General features: G+C 37.7%; 1 protein-coding gene across 1 annotated transcript in view; it reads right to left on the bottom strand.

The window, feature by feature from the left end:
* rhbdl3 (rhomboid, veinlet-like 3) overlaps positions 1–21,163 on the bottom strand; it is a 76,346-nt gene extending 55,183 nt beyond the window's left edge. Inside the window, exons 1-2 of the mRNA XM_079841363.1 lie at positions 21,002–21,163; positions 20,321–20,752 (exon numbers count right to left, since the gene is read on the bottom strand). Coding sequence (XP_079697489.1) covers positions 20,321–20,485 — 165 coding nt within the window. The 5' untranslated portion in view covers positions 20,486–20,752; positions 21,002–21,163. The remainder of the gene's footprint in view (positions 1–20,320; positions 20,753–21,001) is intronic.
* Positions 21,164–21,619: the final 456 nt, after the last annotated feature.

The raw sequence follows: 21,619 nt of genomic DNA, 5'->3' as shown, positions 1-21,619 counted from the left end.
GCGTGCAGGCTATATATGGCTATATACCGGGCATTGGCCGCGTGCTCCTGTCTGTCTTGTCAGACTTGGTGCAATTGGATGCTTCTGCAGAGGTCAGGTACGGATGCCCTTCCCATAGGTGGATCTCGAACACGAGATGATGAAAGAGAACTATTCTCGTCGCTTCATAAAATTATTGTAGAACCACTGTAGTGAGATGGACTTTGTAACGACTTTTTAGTACCTTTTATGGGTCTTGTGAGTGCAAAATACATTGCTGCCAATGGAGGCCTTTCTGAGCCATCACATTTCAACAAAAATATCTTAATTTGTGTTCCGAAGATGAACAAAGGTCTTACGGGTGTCAAATGACATGAGGGTAAGTAATTAATGACAGAATTTTCATTTTTGGGTGAACTAACCTTTTAAGTCATTAAGTATGAAGTATTTGGTTATGTGATGAGCACCGTAGCAAATTCTGAAATCTGAATGGCTGTGTGTTTATTGGCACGAGTGTTTTGTTTACGAGGATTACCGGGGAAACAGCATTTCTGCTGTTCCATCAGCGCTCTCTGCTGTCAGAGAGTGTGAATTTGTATTTTCATTCAGCATGTCTCCTTCACTCGTTCCATGTGCTGCTCATGCACATTGGGTCTGTTTACATCAGTGCGCGTTCCTCTTTGACGTGTTGTTCATTTTAAACGGTTGATGGGTTAAGTATTCTTAAAATGCATTCTAAAAATCGGAATAATTCGTAATAAATAATTATTCATGGTATTTTGAAGTGCCCACGATAACAATATCGTGCATGTTCATTATTGTGATATATCGTATTACCGTATACTGGCACATGTCTAAACGGGATAATGTATTTAGAAAAGTCAGCAAAATATATAACATTGTTCTAGTGGTTGTTGGATATTTTAATCCAAAAATCATACATATTGTGCCTTTAAGATAAAAAGTGACGCGTACAATGTGCAAAATATGTACAATTATTCTCATCTGAATGCAGCAGCTGCCTGTATCACCACATTTGAGAAAGAAACACAAATAAACTATCATCATGGGACACACACTTGCTAAAGTAACCAACAACAGTGGTGTGGTCTTATTTGTTTCCAGTTTAATTCTTTTCTAATTTGAAAAAACACTGATGACACAAATACTGGAAGGATTGAGAAAGAGTCATGTTATAGCAGACCAGGCCGCCCCTGTTTTTAAAGCTCCACTGCAAACTGAAGTAAAAATGTAATTGATTGCACCATCCATTCTCAATACAGCAATCACTTACCATAAAACCTGACAAAAGGCTCTCATCGCAGACAGAAAGAATGAGAAAAAAGAGCAACAGTTTCTCACTGTCTTGATCTTCATTCACTCTTTTTTCTTCTTCAGCCTGCCCTGAATTGACCTTCAGGCTATAGAGAGTCAATGTCTTTCTCCATAGAGATTTATGGTCTCTAATAGAGGGGGACTAGGCCGGCAGTGATCCACAGGGGGCCGGATTCATCTGTATATTCAGCAAAGGGAGGTGTGTTGTAGAGGGCCAGGGGACCAGGAGGTCACTGTCTGAGACATTTTCAAGGTTGCCATCTGGGCCCAAAAGGACCCATCATTGGCCCTCTGTGTTATTGTCATTCCTATAAGGCTCCAGAGAGAGAGAGAGATAAAAAAGCTTTGCAATAAAAAGAGAAAAACTCTCTTTTGAAGAAATAGTTCAGTTCTGTTAAGGTCAAAGGGCTTTTGTTTGGTGTTGGCTCACTTGTGTTTCTGCTTTCTGCTTTAGCTGCCATGAGGAGGTCTTGGGTGCAGAGATCACTCTCCATTCTCTCTCTGTGCCATAATCCTATTGCTGTAATCCCCAGAGGTCAGACCTTCTCTTTCTGCATTTTCTTCTGCCTTTCTTGCTCTTATTTATGCCCCCCCCCTCTCTCTCTCTCTCTCTCTTTCACTCTCTCTTCTTCACTTTCATTTTGTCCATCTCTTTTTTCATCTCCCTGTTTAACATTCTCCTTTCTGCCTAATATGGATGTTTCTTTAACTACGGAAACATGCATTTTTTTCTCTAAAACTAACACATTTCAACTTTTTGTTATTTGAAGGTCAAATTAAAACAGTTTCTTTTCTCTTTATGACCTTGTCTGAGACCTAGACTTTCAATCTCTTTGCAAACCATACATTTTTTTGTGTATTTTTAAATTATTTTATACTCTTAAACTCAATCAAGATGTAATTTTGTAATTATATTATATTAAAATTGTACTTAATTATTCATATTTAAAGGGGATGTCTAATGCTATTTCATGCATTCTGACTTATTTACACAGTAGGAGAGTTGGATTATCATGCTAAACATGGCCAAAGATAATTTGAACTGAAAGATGTGTGTATGTGTGTGCTCGTGATTCTTTAGCTCCGCCCACTGAACGCCTCCATAAGCTCAGCTGTTTTTGAAAGAATTGGTACAGCGTATCTGTTTTTTATAAACCTGATAAAACTAAAGACTCTTTGGAGATATGAAGGATGCAATACTACTTTATAGGTACTCAAGATTAACATGAGATTGGCAGAAACTGTGTATGTTATGACCCCTTTAATATTTGCTAGCTCTGGGTACATATACACATATATAACACAAGAGAATAAAAAATAACATTAAAAACAATAAAGTAATATACATCTAATATATAGATAGATAGATAGATAGATAGATAGATAGATAGATAGATAGATAGATAGATAGATAGATAGATAGATAGATAGATAGATAGATAGATAGATAGATAGATAGATAGATAGATAGATAGATAGATAGATAGATAGAGAAATATACATCTAATATCATCCAAAATTACATAAAACATAATTTGAAATGTAAAAGTTTTCGTGAATTCATGAATACAAAAATGACAGTTATGCTCTGGTGGATATATGTCCACTGTTGGATATTTTTAGTAGGCAAAAACTGACAAAAGTTAAATATGGACCATGAAAACTGTAAGTAATCTGAAAACCGTGAGGAAGCGGTTACAAAATTATACAAGCACTGCAGCAAAATATTGTAAACACGTATCAGCATCAGTAAAGGGCTTCTTCACACCTTTCTTTTATGTTAGTTATCCAACTGCAGTTCTCACATGATCCCTCAAATATATATATATATATATATATATATATATATATATATATATATATATATATATATATATATATATATATATATATATATATATATATATATATATATATATATATATATATATATATATATATATATATATATTTTATATTTATAGTGCTCACTCACACTTATTCCCCCCTGATTGTCCCTGCCTGATCGATTGCTCCTGTCTGCCTCCTGCCGTGTCTGTAGCTCTGTAGCTCTGTACAGCCTTGCTTACGTTTGAATCTTTATTTTGATATTTCCTCTTTGTTCTACTGCTAAATATAACTTACTCATCACCATACATTGTTTAAAAATTGCCTATCACGTTAAATTTGACATCGCTAGCTTTTAATCTAAATCACCATCACACGTTAGCATTTCGCTAGCCTGTTAGCTTGTTATCTCTGCACCCGGGTCTACCTTTTCTGAGTTCATTAGTTGGATTAGTAAATAGTGTCCAGCAAACGATTGTGGTAAGTGGTAAGTTCGATTAATCAACAAACACGGTAAGTCATGTCTTCTCCTGTCATTATCACTTGCACCGCATGCCGCATGTTTAATATAGGCTTCTCCGCTGGCGAACAGGGCTTCACATGTGATAAATGTAAGGAGATAGTTAGGCTGACGGAGAAGATTTCAGAATTAGAAACACACATCCATACTTTATCTGAGAGTAGTGAGGATGTAACAGCTTTAGACACTGATTTGGATGCGAATAGCTTAGTGAACTCTGTACATTCTGCAGGGCCCTCGCAGCAGGGAAACTGGGTAACAGTGAGGCAGCATAGTCCCAGACCAAAGAACCGCTTTTCTGTTCCGGTTAGAACATCAAACATGTTCTCCCCTCTCAGTGAAGCACCCACTGAGTATCCTGTTGAAAGTGCCCTAGTCATTGGCGATTCTATTACACGGAACGTGAAGATAGAGACACCAGCCACCATAGTCACTTGTTTACCGGGAGCCAGAGCGCCCGACAAAGCAAATTTAAAAGTGCTGTCTAAAGCTAATCGTAAATTCTCTAAGATTTTTATATTTACGTCGGCACTAATAATGTTCGACTTCGCCAGTCGGAGATCACCAAAATTAACATTAAAGAGGTGTGTGAACTCGCTAGTACGATGTCAGAGGCTGTTTATTGTTCTGGACCACTCCCTGTTAGGCGGAGTGATGAGATAGTTAGCAGACTATCATCACCTGTTGAAGAAGGATGGCATCCATCCCTCCTGAGGTGGTGCCGCTCTTCTCTCTAGTAATTTGGCACATAGTCTTAGAGCTAAACATTGACTCACTAGGGCCCAGGTCAGGAAGCAGACAAACTGGCTAAACCGACCGTCTGCTAGCTGTCTCATGTTACCGGAGTCAGATAAATCCCAGCACATAGAGACTCTTTCACCTAGATATTATCATATAGAGACTGTGTCTGTTCCCCGAATTAGTAAATACAAAAAACATCAAAACCATTCAAAAGTAAAAATTTAATTGATGTCCAACAAATTAACAAAAGATATAATACAGATGAACAATTGATAAAGCTTGGGTTGCTGAATATAAGATCCCTTTCCCCAAAAGCGCTTATTGTTAATGATATTATTACAGAAAATAATCTAGATGTGCTCTGTTTGACAGAAACCTGGCTAAAACCTGACGACTACATTACCTTAAATGAGTCCACCCCCCAAGATTATTGTTTTAAACATGAGCCGCGTCTGAAAGGTAAAGGGGAAGGTGTTGCTATAATTTATAATAATATCTTCAGTATTACTCAGAAGTCTAGTTTCAAATATAATTCCTTCAAAGTTTTGGTGCTTTATGTAACGCTATGTAGTGTACATGATAAAACCCGTTCAACATTTGTGTTAGCTACTGTATACAGGCCACCAGGGCATAATACAGACTTTATCAAAGAATTTGCTGATTTTCTATCAGTTGGGGACACTACATTTTTCAACTGAACATCGAAATAAATCTAATTAATAAACTAAATTAACCATATAAACTAAATTACTGTTTTTGATCAGTATATAGTATTATTACTTATTATTGATCTAAAGCCCACACTGTTACTGTATGATAATTGAAATGAACTGATGACATCAGCGTTTTCTCCAGAATGGCTATACAGCTGAATAAAATTATGCTGCATTATTTTCCTGTTTAACACTGTAAAGCTGCTTTGAAACAATCTACATTGTTAAAAGCGCTATATAAATAAAGTTGACTTGACTTGACTTATTTAAGATATAAATGATACCTCAAATAAAGGCTGATATATAACATGATATAAAAATTGACTATATACCATAGCCACAACATGCTTTGGCAATCTCCCAGAACACCTGAACGGGCAAATTTTCTACAATCTAGCATTACTTCTTTAAAAATAAATTTCTTCCGAAATTGCCCCTATATACAGCAGTTTTAATACAATCATACAATCACATCTAAAACAGGGACAAGCAAGTCTGTTTTTGTAATTAAGAACAGACGAGGAAGTGCATTTTTTAAATATCAGAAAAAGCCTTCTCGACTTTTCAGTTACACACAATTTGTGCCAACAGGAAATGCCTGTTTATCAACATTAGTGTATATGAAGATGCCAAAATTCCCAAAAGCCAAAACGAATCCTACAGTATACTGCAGCTCATCACAGCGTTTCAAATCTTATACCACATTGTGGAACATTCCCGGGATTTCTACTTTTAATTTGTATGAGGACAGATAGGCTCCACACTAAACACACTAAGAGTCTTCTAATTAAGTCATGAATCAGCATTATCAGCCTGTAATTAAGAATAAACACAGATGAGACACCCACGCTTAGAGATAGACTCTCACACACATGCATTTACAGAGGGAAGACACAAGATAAAATCATAAAATCAATACACATTCAAATTAAATGCGCATGCAACACACACACAGACACTAGATAGCAGCTGTTGAAGTCAAACGAAAAGCTAATGTATACGATAATGCATTTAGAGGCCAGAAAAACAATATTTGACCACAAACAGATGAAGGATGGATAACCACAGAATTTATGCATAGCAAAGCTCTGAATCAATAAAAGATTGACAGAGTTCCTCCAGCCATAAAAAGACTAACGTAGTTCGGAAACACTGTAGGAATATTGACTTCAATAAAGTCCTGTTTTACTTAGAGTAGTGTCAAGAAACACCCCGCAAACATGTAATATGCGCATGACGTCACCATTTTCACAAATTGGCATATTTGTTGTTTACATGGAGACGGTAAAGGCATAATTTTGAAAACCTTGCACTTTGAAACCTGTTTTCAAAAGCTTGTGTTTTCAGGCCCCCAATCCGCTGTTGTCATGTAAATGAACGGCCAAAACGCATACAAAGTTTTATGGGTTTTTTTCAGTTGAAAAAAAAATGGTGTTGTATAAACATAGCCTCTCATGAAGATCTCCCAATGAGCTGATGATCTGAATCAGAATCACCAAAATAAAAACAGATATGAATAGCAGATTTTACATTTGCAGACATGATCATCCAAAGGTAATTAACTGCACTTTTCAGGGACAGCAAACATTTTCCTGAAGCATTCTGGGATTTGCTACTCCCTTCAGAGTAAATAGGCTAGGTGATGCAGAATGTATCAGTTCACATTAGTTCTGCTAAAAAAGGGGGAGTTTTCATAAAGTTTAGTGAAACCATCACTTTGCTAGCAGCCTTGAAGTTCATCTTGATGCTACCACCTTCAAGTATCAAATAATCCAAAAGACTTTGATTAGCTGGTTCAGGTGTGTTCAATTAGGATTGGAGCTAAACTCTGCAGGACATTGGCCCTCCAGGATCTAAGGGGCGTTTACACAACCCTGTTTTCAACTAAAAACAGAAAACTTTTTATGCATTTTGGGTGTTCATTTACACTCCAACAATGTTTTGGGGGCCTGAAAATCCACGTTTCAAAGTGCAAGTTTTTGAATATGATACCGTCATTGTCTCCCTGTAAACTACAAAATAGCTAATTTGTGAAAACTGTGACACCATGCACATTCGTATTATGTTTTCAGTCTATTAGTGCGTAGTGTTTCTTTACATAGTGACATTGACAACTATTGGCCTGGTATGCATAATACAGCGTTTTTAGTCGTTTTCACGGATCCGTGTGTGAACGGAGATCGTTTTGACAGCATTGTCATCTGTATGTGAAAAACTAGTTTAGTACATTGTTGTGTAAACGTACCCTGAGTTTGACATCCCTGGTCTAAATCATCTACTAAAAAACATGTTCAAAATTTTTGGAAGTGACTTTTTGATCAACAAATCAAACCTGGTCTAAAGTCAGTATTTTTTGTGTTATTTAAAGGGTGTGTTAGTAATATTCGCCTATAGGCGGGTGCACAACACGCATACCGATTTCAAAACACTGCATCATGAAGCTTCAAAGCGTTATGAATCAGCGAGTCGAATCATGATTCGGATCGAGTGTCAAACCGCCAAACTGCTGAAATCACTTGACTTTGGCGATCCAAACCGCTGAATCGACTCACTGATTGATAACGCTTCGAAGCTTCATGATGCAGTGTTTTGAAATCGGTATGCGTGTTGTGCACCCGCCTATCACTAATATAAGCCGTTATTTAGTTTTTTTTGGCGCACAAAATTCTCGTCGCTTCATAAAGTTATTGTAGAACCACTGTTGTGAGATGGACCTTGTAACGTCGTCTTTAGTACCTTTTATGGGTCTTGAGAGTGTAAAGAACATTGTGCCAATGGAGGCCTTTCTGAGCCATCGGATTTCAACTAAAATATCTTCATTTGTGTTCCGAAGATGAATGGAGGTCTTACGGGCGTCGAACGACATGAGGGTAAGTAATTAATGACATAATTTTCATTTTTGGGGTTGCTTTGATGAATAGAAAGTTTAAAAGTTTAAACAGTATGCATTCACTTAACTTTGTTTAAAATTATTCTCATATTATTAAACTTACCAATTTCAATGCATTACCACAAGGATTGTGGTAAGCAATAAAACATTAGGATAAAGAGATATATTGAGAATATATTTTTGCATTCTTGGTGGCACACAGTGAGAGCAGCCTAATGGCTATATTGAAGTAATGATGCATTGACATGGAACTGGCAGTTCAGTGAGTGAGTCACATGTTGGTTCAGAAGCCAGTGAAAGATGTCAAAAGGATTTGTTAAGGATTCGTAACCGCTGAGGTTGTGAGTCTTTCTGAATGATTCATTAAAAGAACCAACGCACGTCATATGAATTGCACTACACGAGTCGTGCTGTATTTGTGCGTGCAGCACGTGCAGGAGGAAAAACACACTTGTGGTATAATGTCAGAAATATGGAAATACAAGTTAGGCCTACCAATAATCTGATTTTAAGAATGTGTTTTTCTGACATTGAAGGAACAGAAAAACACATTTTGTACGACTCGCTTACTTCCACTGTTTTTATCCAGAGCACATTATACTAACTACAGGGACAGTTTTCCTGGATCAACCTGGAGTGTGTTATTGAAGGATGATTATGAGGAATTGCAGTAACTCATAGCCCCTACTTGAGATTTAACTTGCAACCACCATCTTTTACTAGACTGTCTCTACCCCCACTGATGAGCAGATGCTGATCACACAAACTGTGAGTGTGTGAGAGAGAGATAGCTCTATGTTGGCCACCAGACAGTAGGTGGGCTGTGAGCTCAATTTTCAGCCAAAGTGATGTGAACAGTAGAGCATGAAAGCAAGCAAAGTTCTTCATTTTGGACACACAGCTGTCACACGTGTAGCCCATGATAACCTTGCATGTACACCCACACAGGTGTCTCTTTATAATTCACTCTTGCTTCATTCTTGATTCAAGTCTGAAGTACCAGAGATGGTATAGTTACCTCTTTGCCCCTCAATTATAACATCAAAGATGATTTTTTGAATGTATGCAGCTTCCTTGGCCCAGTGATCTCATACATTAACACTCATTACGCTACATATCTATCTTATGGTGACCAGGTTTCTAAAATGGAAACCAAGGGCATTTCCTAGTTCAATAGTCAAAATATAATTGAAATTTCACTTATTATCTATGAATAAAAAAATGGGCACACTATGTTCAGTAGGTTTTTGTTTTTTAATTGCTGTAGGTTCCATTAATAATAATTATTTTGGCTACTGAAACTAACTGTTGTTAATACAATTCACCAAAAATCACAATATGAAAAAGAGCAAATTTAACCAAGGCAATTAGAAAAAAGATCAAAACATGTTATAGCAAAATTATGACTAGAAAAACCCATTACAAAAATAAAATGATACGCATGATAAACAAAACTGTATTTATCGAATATTTTTTACATTTTGTTTTTAATAATAACTGTACTTATTTTTTAAATAAAATTGTAATTATTTTAATTTTTACAAAAGTAAATATACTGTAGATTAATTACAACTTTTAACTTTTGAAATATTATGCTGTAAATCTTTACTATCTTTACTACTCTTAATTAGGCTTATACTTTATCATTTTAGGCACATTTTGAGCTCAAAGTATGTGCTTTCTGCATGTTATTGTTAATTGTTTAGTAAATTATTATTTTTGGGGTGTCATTTCAAACACTTGGTATAGTTGTTTGTTATATGGTTAGACGTTTGTGGTTGAATTACCTCGTTCTGACGGTCGAACTTTCAAGGAACTTTTAAAGGGGTGGTAAAGCACATTCTTTTGAAGGCTTGATTGTGTTTGTGGGGTGCACTGTAACATGTGTTCATGCTTCGTTTTAAAAAAAATTGCCTTATTTTTCATATATTTGACCTTTATTCTACACTGCTCTGTCCCTCCTTGTAAAACGGTCTGATGCTTTCCGGGTTGTATGAAGCCAGTCCCTCAAAAATACGCAGTGGGCTCAGATTGGTTAGCTGGCCCAGTGTGTTCTGATTCGCTAACCGCAGTGCACGTCGGAAACGTCACGCCCCTTACCGCCCGAATCAGACCCAGAACATTTGAGTGAAGATGATCGAGCAGAACCTGTTCAGTCCTCGAGAGTAAAGACTGCGGATCTATAATGATCGCTACTGAATGGCACTTTAACTTTTGTATTTTTAGAACGATTATAGCCAAATATCTGTCGCAAGAACTAACCCAAAACAAACACTAAGCACTGGCTTTAACTAGTAAGTTAGCCAAATCACACACAGAACCATGTTTAGCATGCCTGTAGATAAACAATACATAAAAGCTCTAATCAAAGAATCATTTACACTAATGCCAGGTTCGCTGTTGAGATTTTAACGTTAGTGTTTGTAACGATAGGTGTTCGTCGGATAACGTTAAGTATGAATGAGCATTTAACAGACTGGTTTGCAGAACAGCGTTGTCATCTGTTTACTTCCTTGCTACAACCTATTACAGGAAAACACATCGATGAAAAATAAATCAGACTTACAGGTTGTGGCCCGTGAACAGCTTCTGTTTGTAAATCCAGCTTTCAGGACAAGCCGTTGTGCATATCCTGTATTGAACTCGCGAAGTTTGTGGAAGATTGTGTTGTCCTCCGTGAAATGTGCAGCGCGCGCGTCGTGCATCCACGCACCGGCAGTGTTTTTTTCATGCAGCTGACGTTGTGCAAATCTGGTATTGAAATCGCGAAGACGGTGGATGCAGGGAGCCCTGCGCGCGCCTGATTCCCCGCTGACTCAAACACACGTGCATATAACATGCTGTATGTTAAACGCTCTGCAACGCACCCCCGTCCCAATGAAGGCTGAACAGAGCAAGTACCCCAGACCTGCAATCCGGATGAAAATAACAGCGTTTCTTCGGCATTGCGGCAAAAACACAGCCTACTAACGCTTCCCCGCAGCGATACAAAATTGCCTCGCCCCCCTTATTTCATATTCCCCGGAGGAGGGGTTTATGTAAATATTGGGCCTGGTGATGTCAGCAAAACCTGGGTGAATGTGTAGTAGTCCCTAGCGGCCGTTTGCTGTAGTCCTTAGAAACTGATTTCTTTAAAAGCAAATATCTCCCTTTGCTTTAAACTTTGAACGTTGTAACTTTGCAGATGTTGTTTATGCTCAAGCAGCAACATTACACGTTAGCTAAAGTTAGAATAGTGAAATCGTGGTTTACCACCCCTTTAAATGTGTGCGCAAAAAAAATGGTGCATACAAACATTATTTTAACATGAATATTTAGTATGTGTTTATTTTGAAACTCATAATGAAGTCTCTTTAGATAATTGAAGAAAATACCTGAGTTTATTTTATTATAGAATCTGCTGACTCATCTTTATCTTTGGACCTTTACAATTGTGACAGAATAACCAGCTGAATTTGCTGTGTTGGCTAGGAGATGCCCAAATTTGTCATTGATGCCATCAGTATGATGTCGGTCATTGATGCAAACAGTATTGTGCGGAATTGCCCGTGTCTGGGCCTAGGGCTCCTTCCCCATGGTGGCGTTAAACTCCGTACCACCATGGCTCCTCCCTCCGGCAACGCGGCCATGGGGCGCTAGGCTGGGCATCTGGGAATCATCCTATCACCACATTACATCACTCTGGCTTCTACCACCTTCTGAACAACTTTAAGGTGAGTTGAAATGCTGACCCAGGCCCCACTGCCAACATGCCTAACATTACTGAGGTGTATGAAAGAGACAGTGATGCCAAGTCCATGGTATTCCCACGGAATATGGCTACTTTTATATACTTTTAATATTGCAACTACACTGTTGCCGCTGATAGTTTTGTAGTCCACGGGTTAAAGCAAGCTTTTTACAGTGGAACTGACCACACCAACCCACCAAGAACACAATTGGACGGGTTTTGTTGTGCAGACCTGGCAACCCTGGAAAGAGAGCAGTTCTGTAAATCCATGTTCTAGTATGAAGCTATCCCAGAAAAGTAGAATTGGTTATAAAGAGAGAACAACTTCCTTCTCCTCAGGAGACAAAGCATACCCTTGCTTCTTGACGATCCCTTTACACAGGCATCTGAACTGGATGTTACCACACTCTACACTTTCACGCTCCAAAGAGTACTACTGAACTGATATTTTTAGCAACTGTCTATTTTTTTTGTTCAAACACTCCAGGATTTTTTTCACATTTCGCAAGTGGGAGATTCCTCTTATTATCACAGTCTCTTTAAAGAAGCAATGTGTCAGAGAAAGAGTGGGCTGTGAAGAAAGACCAGAGCGAGGGAGAGACGATGAAAGTACACTGAAAATAGAAAGGGAAAAATATATTGGACAATCACTCGCTGCATGTGTCTGAAAACAGAAACAAGACCACATGTAGAGGTATATTGCAAACTTTCATCACTGAATGTCGCTGAAACACAAAGAGCTCAGGGACACACACAATGCATTTGATTGTTATGTGTTAAATGCCCACTGGGACACAAAGGGTTGCATACATGCACATGGTCCCCTTCACTGTCGCTCTCTTTTTCTATTGCTTTCGTTCTTTCATAGGCAGACTCCCTCTCAGCTTGTAGAATAGACATAAGGAGCAGGTGGCGAGGAAAAAACAGTACACTGCCTTTTCAAGACAATACCAGAGAACCAGGGCTGTGCACAGAACTTTTGAGGGGCATGTGCTGAAACTGAAAAAGGGCAACCCAAGGGCAACTGCATGTCTGTTCACCTACCCCCAACACTTAATTATTAAAGTCCCTGTAAAGGCAATTATGAGATTTGTTTCTAAACACATTATAAATGTTAGAAATGTATTGCTGAAACACATTAAAAAGACTGTGAACTATGTAGTACTGAATTCAGAAGTTAGACCGTTAAACATTTTTTCACCTTTGCTGTGTTCAGGATTTTCTGGGCGGGGCTAAAACGGTGGCTCGATGACGCACTGGAGCCACCGAGCCTGGCTCCTCCCCTAACACGATCATAACTAGAGCACATTCGCATCAGTTTGCCCGCTCGATCGCGAGTTACTGTCAGTACTGTTAGTTACTATAGTCTACAACTTACAAAACAGCTTTCAAAACAAAAACGATGATCAAGAAGAGGTGGATTAATTTTGTGAACAGCTGCCTTGAAGGAGAGCTGAGGATCACCACCGACAACTGCCTCTGCAGTGACTTTACACCGGATAGTTTTACAAACTTTCACCGGAGACTACTGGGATTCACTGATAATCCGCTGCAGAACCGACTATCCCCCGCCCAGGCCTTCATCCTCCCGTCCCGCCGACATCTGGTGCGTCGTGATCATAGACAGTCGTGATCAGTACGTGAGTGTTGTCTTGTGTGCTACCAGTTGCCAAGACCGCGGTTTTGCCGCGGGCTGTTTTTTCATGTCCGCGGGTTGAAGCGACCCTAATTATGTGATATTTAGCCCCGGGAATGCGAATTTTAGTAGGCAACCATGTCAAAAAAACACATATTTTACACCCCAAATGTGATTTTTACCGGGGAAGCCCCCCTGAAACGTGATTGGGCTTGTTTTGAGTAGCAATTGGGAGGGTTTTGTTGTGGCAACCCTGTGTGCTACTGCAGCTGTCCCGCGAGTGGGCGTGGTTTCGGCGCCGACAGCGGACACACCCCCAGCGTTTGAGAGCAGAGAATGCTGCTCATTTTTTCAAGTTTTTGATAAGCTATTTTATGTACTTGCCGCAGTTTTTTATGATTAAAATTTGGCTGGGTGGTTAATTACACATTTATCTGTGGTGTGAGGAACTCAGAACACATGTTTAGTTTTGACTTTACAGGGACTTTAAACACACGTTAGATGCTTTATTTCCACTTTTTAAATATTTTTGTCCTTTTTATTGAAAAAAAAAAGCCTTTTCGAATTTCTATGTGATGGGAAAAGGGAGTAGAGCGAGTTCAGCAAAAGGAGTATTTAAACCTCGGGTCGACTTGCGTCAAAACTTCGTACCATGTACTTTACCCCTACGCTATTGCTACTGTGAATAATGTGGTGTGTTCCGGGATTTTGGCTGGCCCCACCAGACCATACATTACTTTGTTGCAGCTAAATGGGCGCTCAGTTTTTCCTGTTGTAAAATACATTTGGCCATCTCATTTTATAAAAGATGAAATGCTGCTGTATGCACAGGCTATTGGCTATGACTAGATGGCAAATGCTAGCCCTCTCTCTCCGGTCCCACATGTCTAAGACCTCAAATACATAAAATATGAGCCTTTATAGACATAATGTTTCTTGCGTAAAGAAAACGCTGTACTTATTCAAACAAGATCTTTATTTACCCTTGCAAGACTTCGTTCAGCTGCTGTCTTCTGTGCCCCTGCTGCTGAACTTCAGTTCATTCAGTCACGATAAAGGGGGTGGAGTTATGAGGTTTACTGACAGTTTGAGGGTCCAACAAGATTTAGTCACTAGCTCTTTTTAATACCTTTCATTGGCTAAATATTTGTAAAACAGACAGACATATAGGGTGACCAATAGCATTGATTAGAAGAAGAAAAAAAAACACCACCACCAAAAAAGGGCACTTCGGAGTGTAAGGGCAAAAAGAGCATGTGCTCTACACAGGTTGAGCCCTACCAGTGCATGTGCCTGCAGATAACTAAGACAGACTACACATTTGATGTTAGATTTTAGATGTCCCTTGTGGAAAGGAAGTACCCTTTAGCATTGAAATAATATACTTAAAGGGTTACTTCACACAAAAATTAAAATTATCCCATAATTTACTCAACCTCAAGCCATTCTAGGTGTATATGACTTTCTTCTTTCAGCCAAACACAATAAGAGTTATATTAAAAAATATCCTGGCTCATCCAAGCTTAATAATGGGAGTGAATAATTTTTTTAAGCATAAAAAAGCACATCCATCCATCATAAAAAGTAATCCATAAGGCTCGAGGCGGTTAATAAAGGCCTTCTGAAGTAAGCGATGCATTTTTGTAAGAACAATATCCATATTTATAACTTTATAAACTATATTCACTGGATTTCGGTAATAAAAGTCTAGTTCTGACGGAAGAGTGAACTCTTACGTGACTGTGACGTATTGAAGAACACGGAAGTGTAGAGGATAGAGCAAAACAAAATACTGGTCATGAATTCAAGTCTAAAATGAGATTTTAAAAAAAATAAATGTCAGAGGAGCTTGAGTTTGTTGCCCAGCCCTATTTGTTTGAACCGCGAGAGGCGTCTACTCTCATCTAAGCTTACGCTATACCTACGTCCTACGGAACTTAACTCTCTCGTTTTTTGGCTGAAAGAAGAAAGTCATATACACCTAGGATATCTTGAGTAAATGATGGGATAATTTTCATTTTTGTTTGAACTAACCCTTTACGTCGAACTGAATGCAATGTTTTCGAACTTTGAACTGCATGTTAACTGCAATAAAATTTGTATGTATTAAATTCAATTAGTTTAATGTTAGAGGACTTTTTTGTCAACCAACTTAAGTAGGACTTAAGTGCATAATTATGTAAAATTACGTCTATTGTTGTGGAAATATGTTTAAGTGTACTGCTGCATGTATTGACAAGCATTTATGGTAAACTAAAATATAGTTTCTATTGAACCTTGTATGTCATGTTTTAAAATATTTTTGTAATTACACATTTGTAATGATGTTGCAATTTCGTACATTAAAAATATATACATTATAAATGTAATACTGAATAAAACAATACAGGTCAAATTATAATCAAGTACTTTTTATGTGCTTTAGTATGTTAGTCAAGACAAAGCAACAAAATGATCTCATGAGTATTAATTTGTATTTTTACGTAAAGTGTGGTTCAACCACACGTACATTTACTTGCATTTTTATATACACTGAAACGTACAATATTGACAGCACTTAAACATAAATTATTTATGTATGAACAACTTTTAGGCAAACAAATGTGTATGAATCCTTATTTATCAATATTAAAATTGTGGAATTAATATTTTGATTATATTGTATTCATTTGTCATATCAATTACATTACACAATTACAGTGTTTTCAGTCGCATTTATTAAACTCAGTTTACTCATCTACTTTATATGAAATTATAAAATTTCGCTCTGTTCTGTGGCTGCAAACTCGTTAAGTTTAGTTTAGTTTATATATTATTTTTATATTCTCTATAAAACTGTTATGTTTGGGGGTAGGGTTAAGGGATCTACAATGTATCTATAAAATGGTAAAAGAGCAATTATACAAATATCTGTATGATATTAAAGATTCATAAATATTTCATGTTTTAGCTGCTTATGTTTACAATTCAATTAACATTTATTTGTATAGCGCTTTTCACAATGCCTATCTTTTCAAAGCAGCTTCACAGAAAAAATCCATACATCTACACTACAATTTAAAGTGATTTGTCCACGTTATGCATTTCAGAAATGCACATATACAGAGCACACAGATTAGCTAACAATGTATTAATTAATACACTCTAAAAAAAAAGGCTCGTAATCATAGGGGAACCTTTTTTAGTGCTATATAGCACCAATTTTGGTGCTTCAGTGGTTCTTCAGCGGTTCTTCAGAGGTGCTATATAGCACCTTAGTCAAAGAACCGGTGAAGAACCTCTGAAGAACCGCTGAAGAACCTCTGAAGAACCGCTGAAGAACCACTGAAGCACCACTGAAGCACCAAAATTGGTGCTATATAGCACTAAAAAAGGTTCCCCTATGATTACGAGCCAAGGACCATTTTGGTGCCATATAGAACCTTTTTTTTTTTAGAGTGTATATTAATAATAATACTTATAATTAAGGTACAGAAATTAGGTTTAAATGTTGTCCTTATGCCCATATTGTATGTTTCAGCATATATCCAAACTTACAAAAATGTATGTTTTGCACCTGAAAATGTTACGTATTGATACCTACGTATTAACAATGAGACCAGGCTATTTTCACATTACCATAGTGCACTTTTTAAAAGTGGACTTAAGTGTGTTAAGTAACAATCATAAAAATGTACTCCAAGTACATTTAAGTGGCCTTTTATTTTATTAATATTATCTGCATGTACAGTTTTTAAAAATACACTGCAAGTGCACACTCAATACAATTAAGTGCACGTCTTTTTATCGATAGGTTATGGGGAGTCTAAACATCAAATTCAACATAATCAGAAGGAATTAAGTGAATTTGCGATTAATTTATAGGGCTCAGATAGTTTTTTTTTTGTGTGACTTTGGACATTGTAAAGCTAAATATCTGTAGAATATAGCTATGTGTAGGGTTTATGTTTGGGGTATTACAGGCAAGAACCCACCTTAATTCTAAGACCCTTGTTTTGAGCTGCTACAAATCCAAACAATAAAATAGCACAAAGGTCATGTCTGAAACCAGGTTTATGTATAAATAGTAGCAGAACTGCAACAGACTGTTAAACCGTAACTGCATGTCAATTAAAATGTTACACAACAAACAACAACCTCTAGTAATCGATTTAGGATTCTGTTGGTTTTTACTATTGTTTTGCTATTTACAGTTGGCTATTTTACTTGTTTATATCACACTGCTTGTCTGTGTTTGCAATGTTCCAGACAGGCTGTCAGTCTGGTTAGTGGTGGGGGTTTTCAGTGACCTATTCAGCAGGTAACATTTTTACACCAATAGGTTATGCACAAATCTTTTGTGCATTTATATGTTTATCATTGAATCATTTACTCAACTGATTTGTTAAAAACACTGATTCTTCTATGAACAAAACAACACCTGTGTTCAGATTGAAAAGAGACAAAGCAACTGGCAAAATGTAAGTTACCTTATTATTTACTGAACTACTGTATAACTGTTACCTATGGTTCAACTACAACCATGTGGATTGGAACAACAGCATGATTGCGAGTGATATTGCTTTATTTTTCTAATTATTTATCATGTCATTTATTATATTTATTTCTTCATACAGAAAAAAAAACAAGAACAAAAAAAGTAGAGAAAAGAAAGACCGTATGATTAGAAATGCATGTCCTTCGGGGGTGTTGAGTGTGTTAGGGTTTTCAGTAATTTAACATCTTTTACTTCTTCTTTCCTATCACTATTTGCACTAATGCAAATTGCCGCTGCCTTCTATTAAATATTCTGAATTAAAAGAAAAATGAATTATACAGTGTGTGAAAGCTAATCAACCAAATCAGAGCCTAATTAATGGAAAACAAAGCTAAAATAATCAGTATTGTAACTAAGTGGAGAAACTAAATATGTCAGAGAACTGAATTATTTACTGCTTTGCAGTCATGAAACTTAATTCAACTGGGGGAATAATCTAACATCCTATGTTACTAAAAGAGAGTTATTTATCTGCAATGAGCTTTTAACAGCTTTCCATGTTTATGGATTGTTTTTTTTTGGATGCAGTCAGTTAATAAGTTGTCGGAAACAAACAAGCCATTTGCTGTCACTGGCACCACAGGCCAAGAATGCAATCATCTGATGCTGACAGCTTTTCATCATCCGTCAGGTTTGAGCATATGAATATGTATGTGTGAATTCTGAATTGTTTGTACTCTAACATTGTGTCATATAACAGCCCAGCTCCTCCTCCTCTTTTTCATTAGTTTGTTACATCTGCGATCAGTGAAGTGTGTTCCTGGCCTTTAGATCCCACAATGCCTCCAATTTACAGCCTTGCATGGCAGTGACCCCAAAACTGGACGAAACCCCAGACGGCAAGCCACTTAAGGGACTCAAAGTGTTGTCGGCTAAATAAAGGGAGCGGAGTGAGAGGCCCACTTGAAAGGGAGCCCCCTCCCTCCCCTATCAAATCCAGCAGAGATGGAGAGGGTCAGCCACGAGCCTTCTGCACCCTTACAGCCCTAACTCTCTGTTTTCGTCTGCCACCCTCTTAACCCAAAAATATCTCTTTCCCTTCATATTGATATCTGTCTCTCTCTTTTTCTGCATTTGGGCCCCTTCATCCTTCATGTCTGTCTTTATCCCTGGGGAGTATGTATGGGGGGTCAGGGTTAGGCAGGTGCAGAGCCAGTGGGAGAGACTGAAAGCAAGAGAAAGAAGAGGCGGACGGGAGACCGCTCTCCGTCTGTCACCCAGCTCTGTTTCACTAACTACCCCCTCCCAATGCAAGATTCAGAGTGAGTGGACCACACTAACAACTGTAACCAGGATACTGTATGATCCACACCTTCCCCTAAGACATATTTGGAGATTATCAGCATCAGCCAATATCCATGTCCACTTGGTCAATTAACAGAAGTGTTTATTTCCGCACTGGGCATTTTGTCAAAGCATTTTCTGTTCTTTTTATTTATTTATTTAAATTTGAGTTAATGTTGTGTAAAATTAATGTTAATTTCAGCCCCTTTATGTAAATTCTGGTTTAATTCAATTCTTCACTTGAATTGAGATAGAAATAGAAATAGGATACAAATCTGTGTTAGCATGACAATCTTATTTAAAAGTTTAAAATGTTGATCATTTACATTATATGCCTTACATACAGACATAACTTCCCAAATGACGCACTACAAACTATGCACTCTACCACCACTCTAGTATGTGTATGAATTTTGTTTGTATGAAGGTTATTTTGTCATCCAACATCAGAGTCTGATAGCCTCCTAGAAATTCCACACTGGTGTGAACACACTGAATTACTTACTCTATGTACTTTTTTAAGTATGCAAATTGGGATGCAGTTACACAGACAAACTGAATTCCAAAAATACCATTAACTGAAATTCAGCAAGTTCCACTTCCAGCCATTCTAATTCAAAATATGTGGAATGGTGGAGGTTCAGTTCAAATTCTAACTCAAAGAATTGAAAGAGAACCCATTCTTGAATTGAATTGATTTCATCCAATCCTGTTATGTACATTAAATGTATTATTGCTGAACTGTATTGCAGTACTGTATTGGTGCTATATTGGCCAACCATTACCTGAGATATCACTTTTCCCCTGTGATTCTAGTACTTTCCTTTTTATAATTATATTAAATGAATGATTTGATCAATTATTGTCATATTAGTCAACACGGCATGGCCTGCACACAGTTACACCACACTGAGACATACAGACAAGAAACTGTCAGCAACAAGAGCAGAAATCCTACCTTGTCAAAAAGAGACTTCCATTGCTGAGAGAAGCATTTGTGAAAGACAGGGAAAGAGGGAGGAGAAAGGAATGAACAGAGATATAACTGAGAAAAAGATGACACAACCTAAAATGAATCTTTGCTGTTTTTAAACAACATAAATCATACATCTGCACATTATCACTTACGTCCTCTGGAGCTACAGGAAGGACATCAGTGCTCTCCAGCACTTCGATCTCTTCTCCCTCTGCGTGAGCAGCGACGGCTGGGGATGAGTTCACCATAGCCCCTCTCAATCCACTCAAAAAACGATTATCTCCTCTCATAAAGTTTTCCCATGATGTCCTCCACATATATCCACATATATGGTTTTGGCAACTCAGTACTTCACTCAGAGCTAAAATGGCATTATTTCAGCTCTGTCATACTAATATCCTGTGGCAAGTGAGTTTATCCCAAACTAAGTGGGTACGTGGAGTTCCTCTTCGCTTCCATGTTTCATTACAGGATGTTTTAGACACTGTAAATCCACAGTACGTCACACATAAGTTCGCGTTAGATTTTTAAACACGTCTGTCTGTCTTCCCCAGTAGCGTCTGGCTTCGTCCTTAAACAGTCACCTGCAAAAGAAACAGCATCTTTCTCAAATCCCTTTATGGTAGCCTTCCGTGTGTGTTGTGTTAAATGATTACCATCCAGTGTCGTGCTGGAGTGAATTTTCCCAAATAGAGGGTATTGACACCAAACATAATGCGATAACGAAATGATCAGGTCTGCTGCGGCTTTATCGTACCAATGTAAAACCACGGAAGACTAAAAACAAGACCGTGTGAAATGCGTAAGTGTTCATTTGTGGTGCGTCATTGTACCTGGCTGTTGTTTCGCATCCACAACGCGTGCCAGCAGTGCCCGAGAGGAACGACTCCTGCCAGCATCCACAGAGCGCTTTGCCAAAGTTCACTGTGACCGAGATGAGCGCCGACAGCATGGGGAGGTAAGTGAGAGGCACCCGCCTCCTTTTAATGATCCTCATCATGTGGGCTATTTTACAAGTGCTTGTCTCAAGTGATGGGAGGTAAATCCCCTTACGAAAAATATGTATACTTCAAGTTCTTTTTAAGTAAAGTTCAAGAATATTTTTAAGTATACTTTATGTAGCAAGTATACTAATATCAATGTACTAGTAGTAAACTTCTAAGTGTAGCCTACATTTAAGTGTACTATAAGTGTAACAGTAAACTTTAGGTGCACAACTAGTTCACTACTACGTTTCTCGTGTACTGCATCTGTACAAGTGAACTTATAAGTATACTATGGTAGTTTACTATTTTAATACTTGTAGTACATTATTTTAGTTTATGAACGTACACTTTGAAGTGTACTTTCAGTAAACTACTAGCTTAGTAGTTTTATAAGCAAGTAGGCTATACTTTAAATATGTTACGTAAAAATCAAGTAAAACTAAGGTGAGGACTCATATGCAGGAG

This window comes from Gobio gobio, assembly GCF_949357685.1.
Source record: "Gobio gobio genome assembly, chromosome: 17".
Taxonomy (NCBI): domain Eukaryota; kingdom Metazoa; phylum Chordata; class Actinopteri; order Cypriniformes; family Gobionidae; genus Gobio; species Gobio gobio.
Note: the sequence above shows the minus strand (reverse complement) of the source record. Positions and strands in the feature narration are given on the sequence as shown.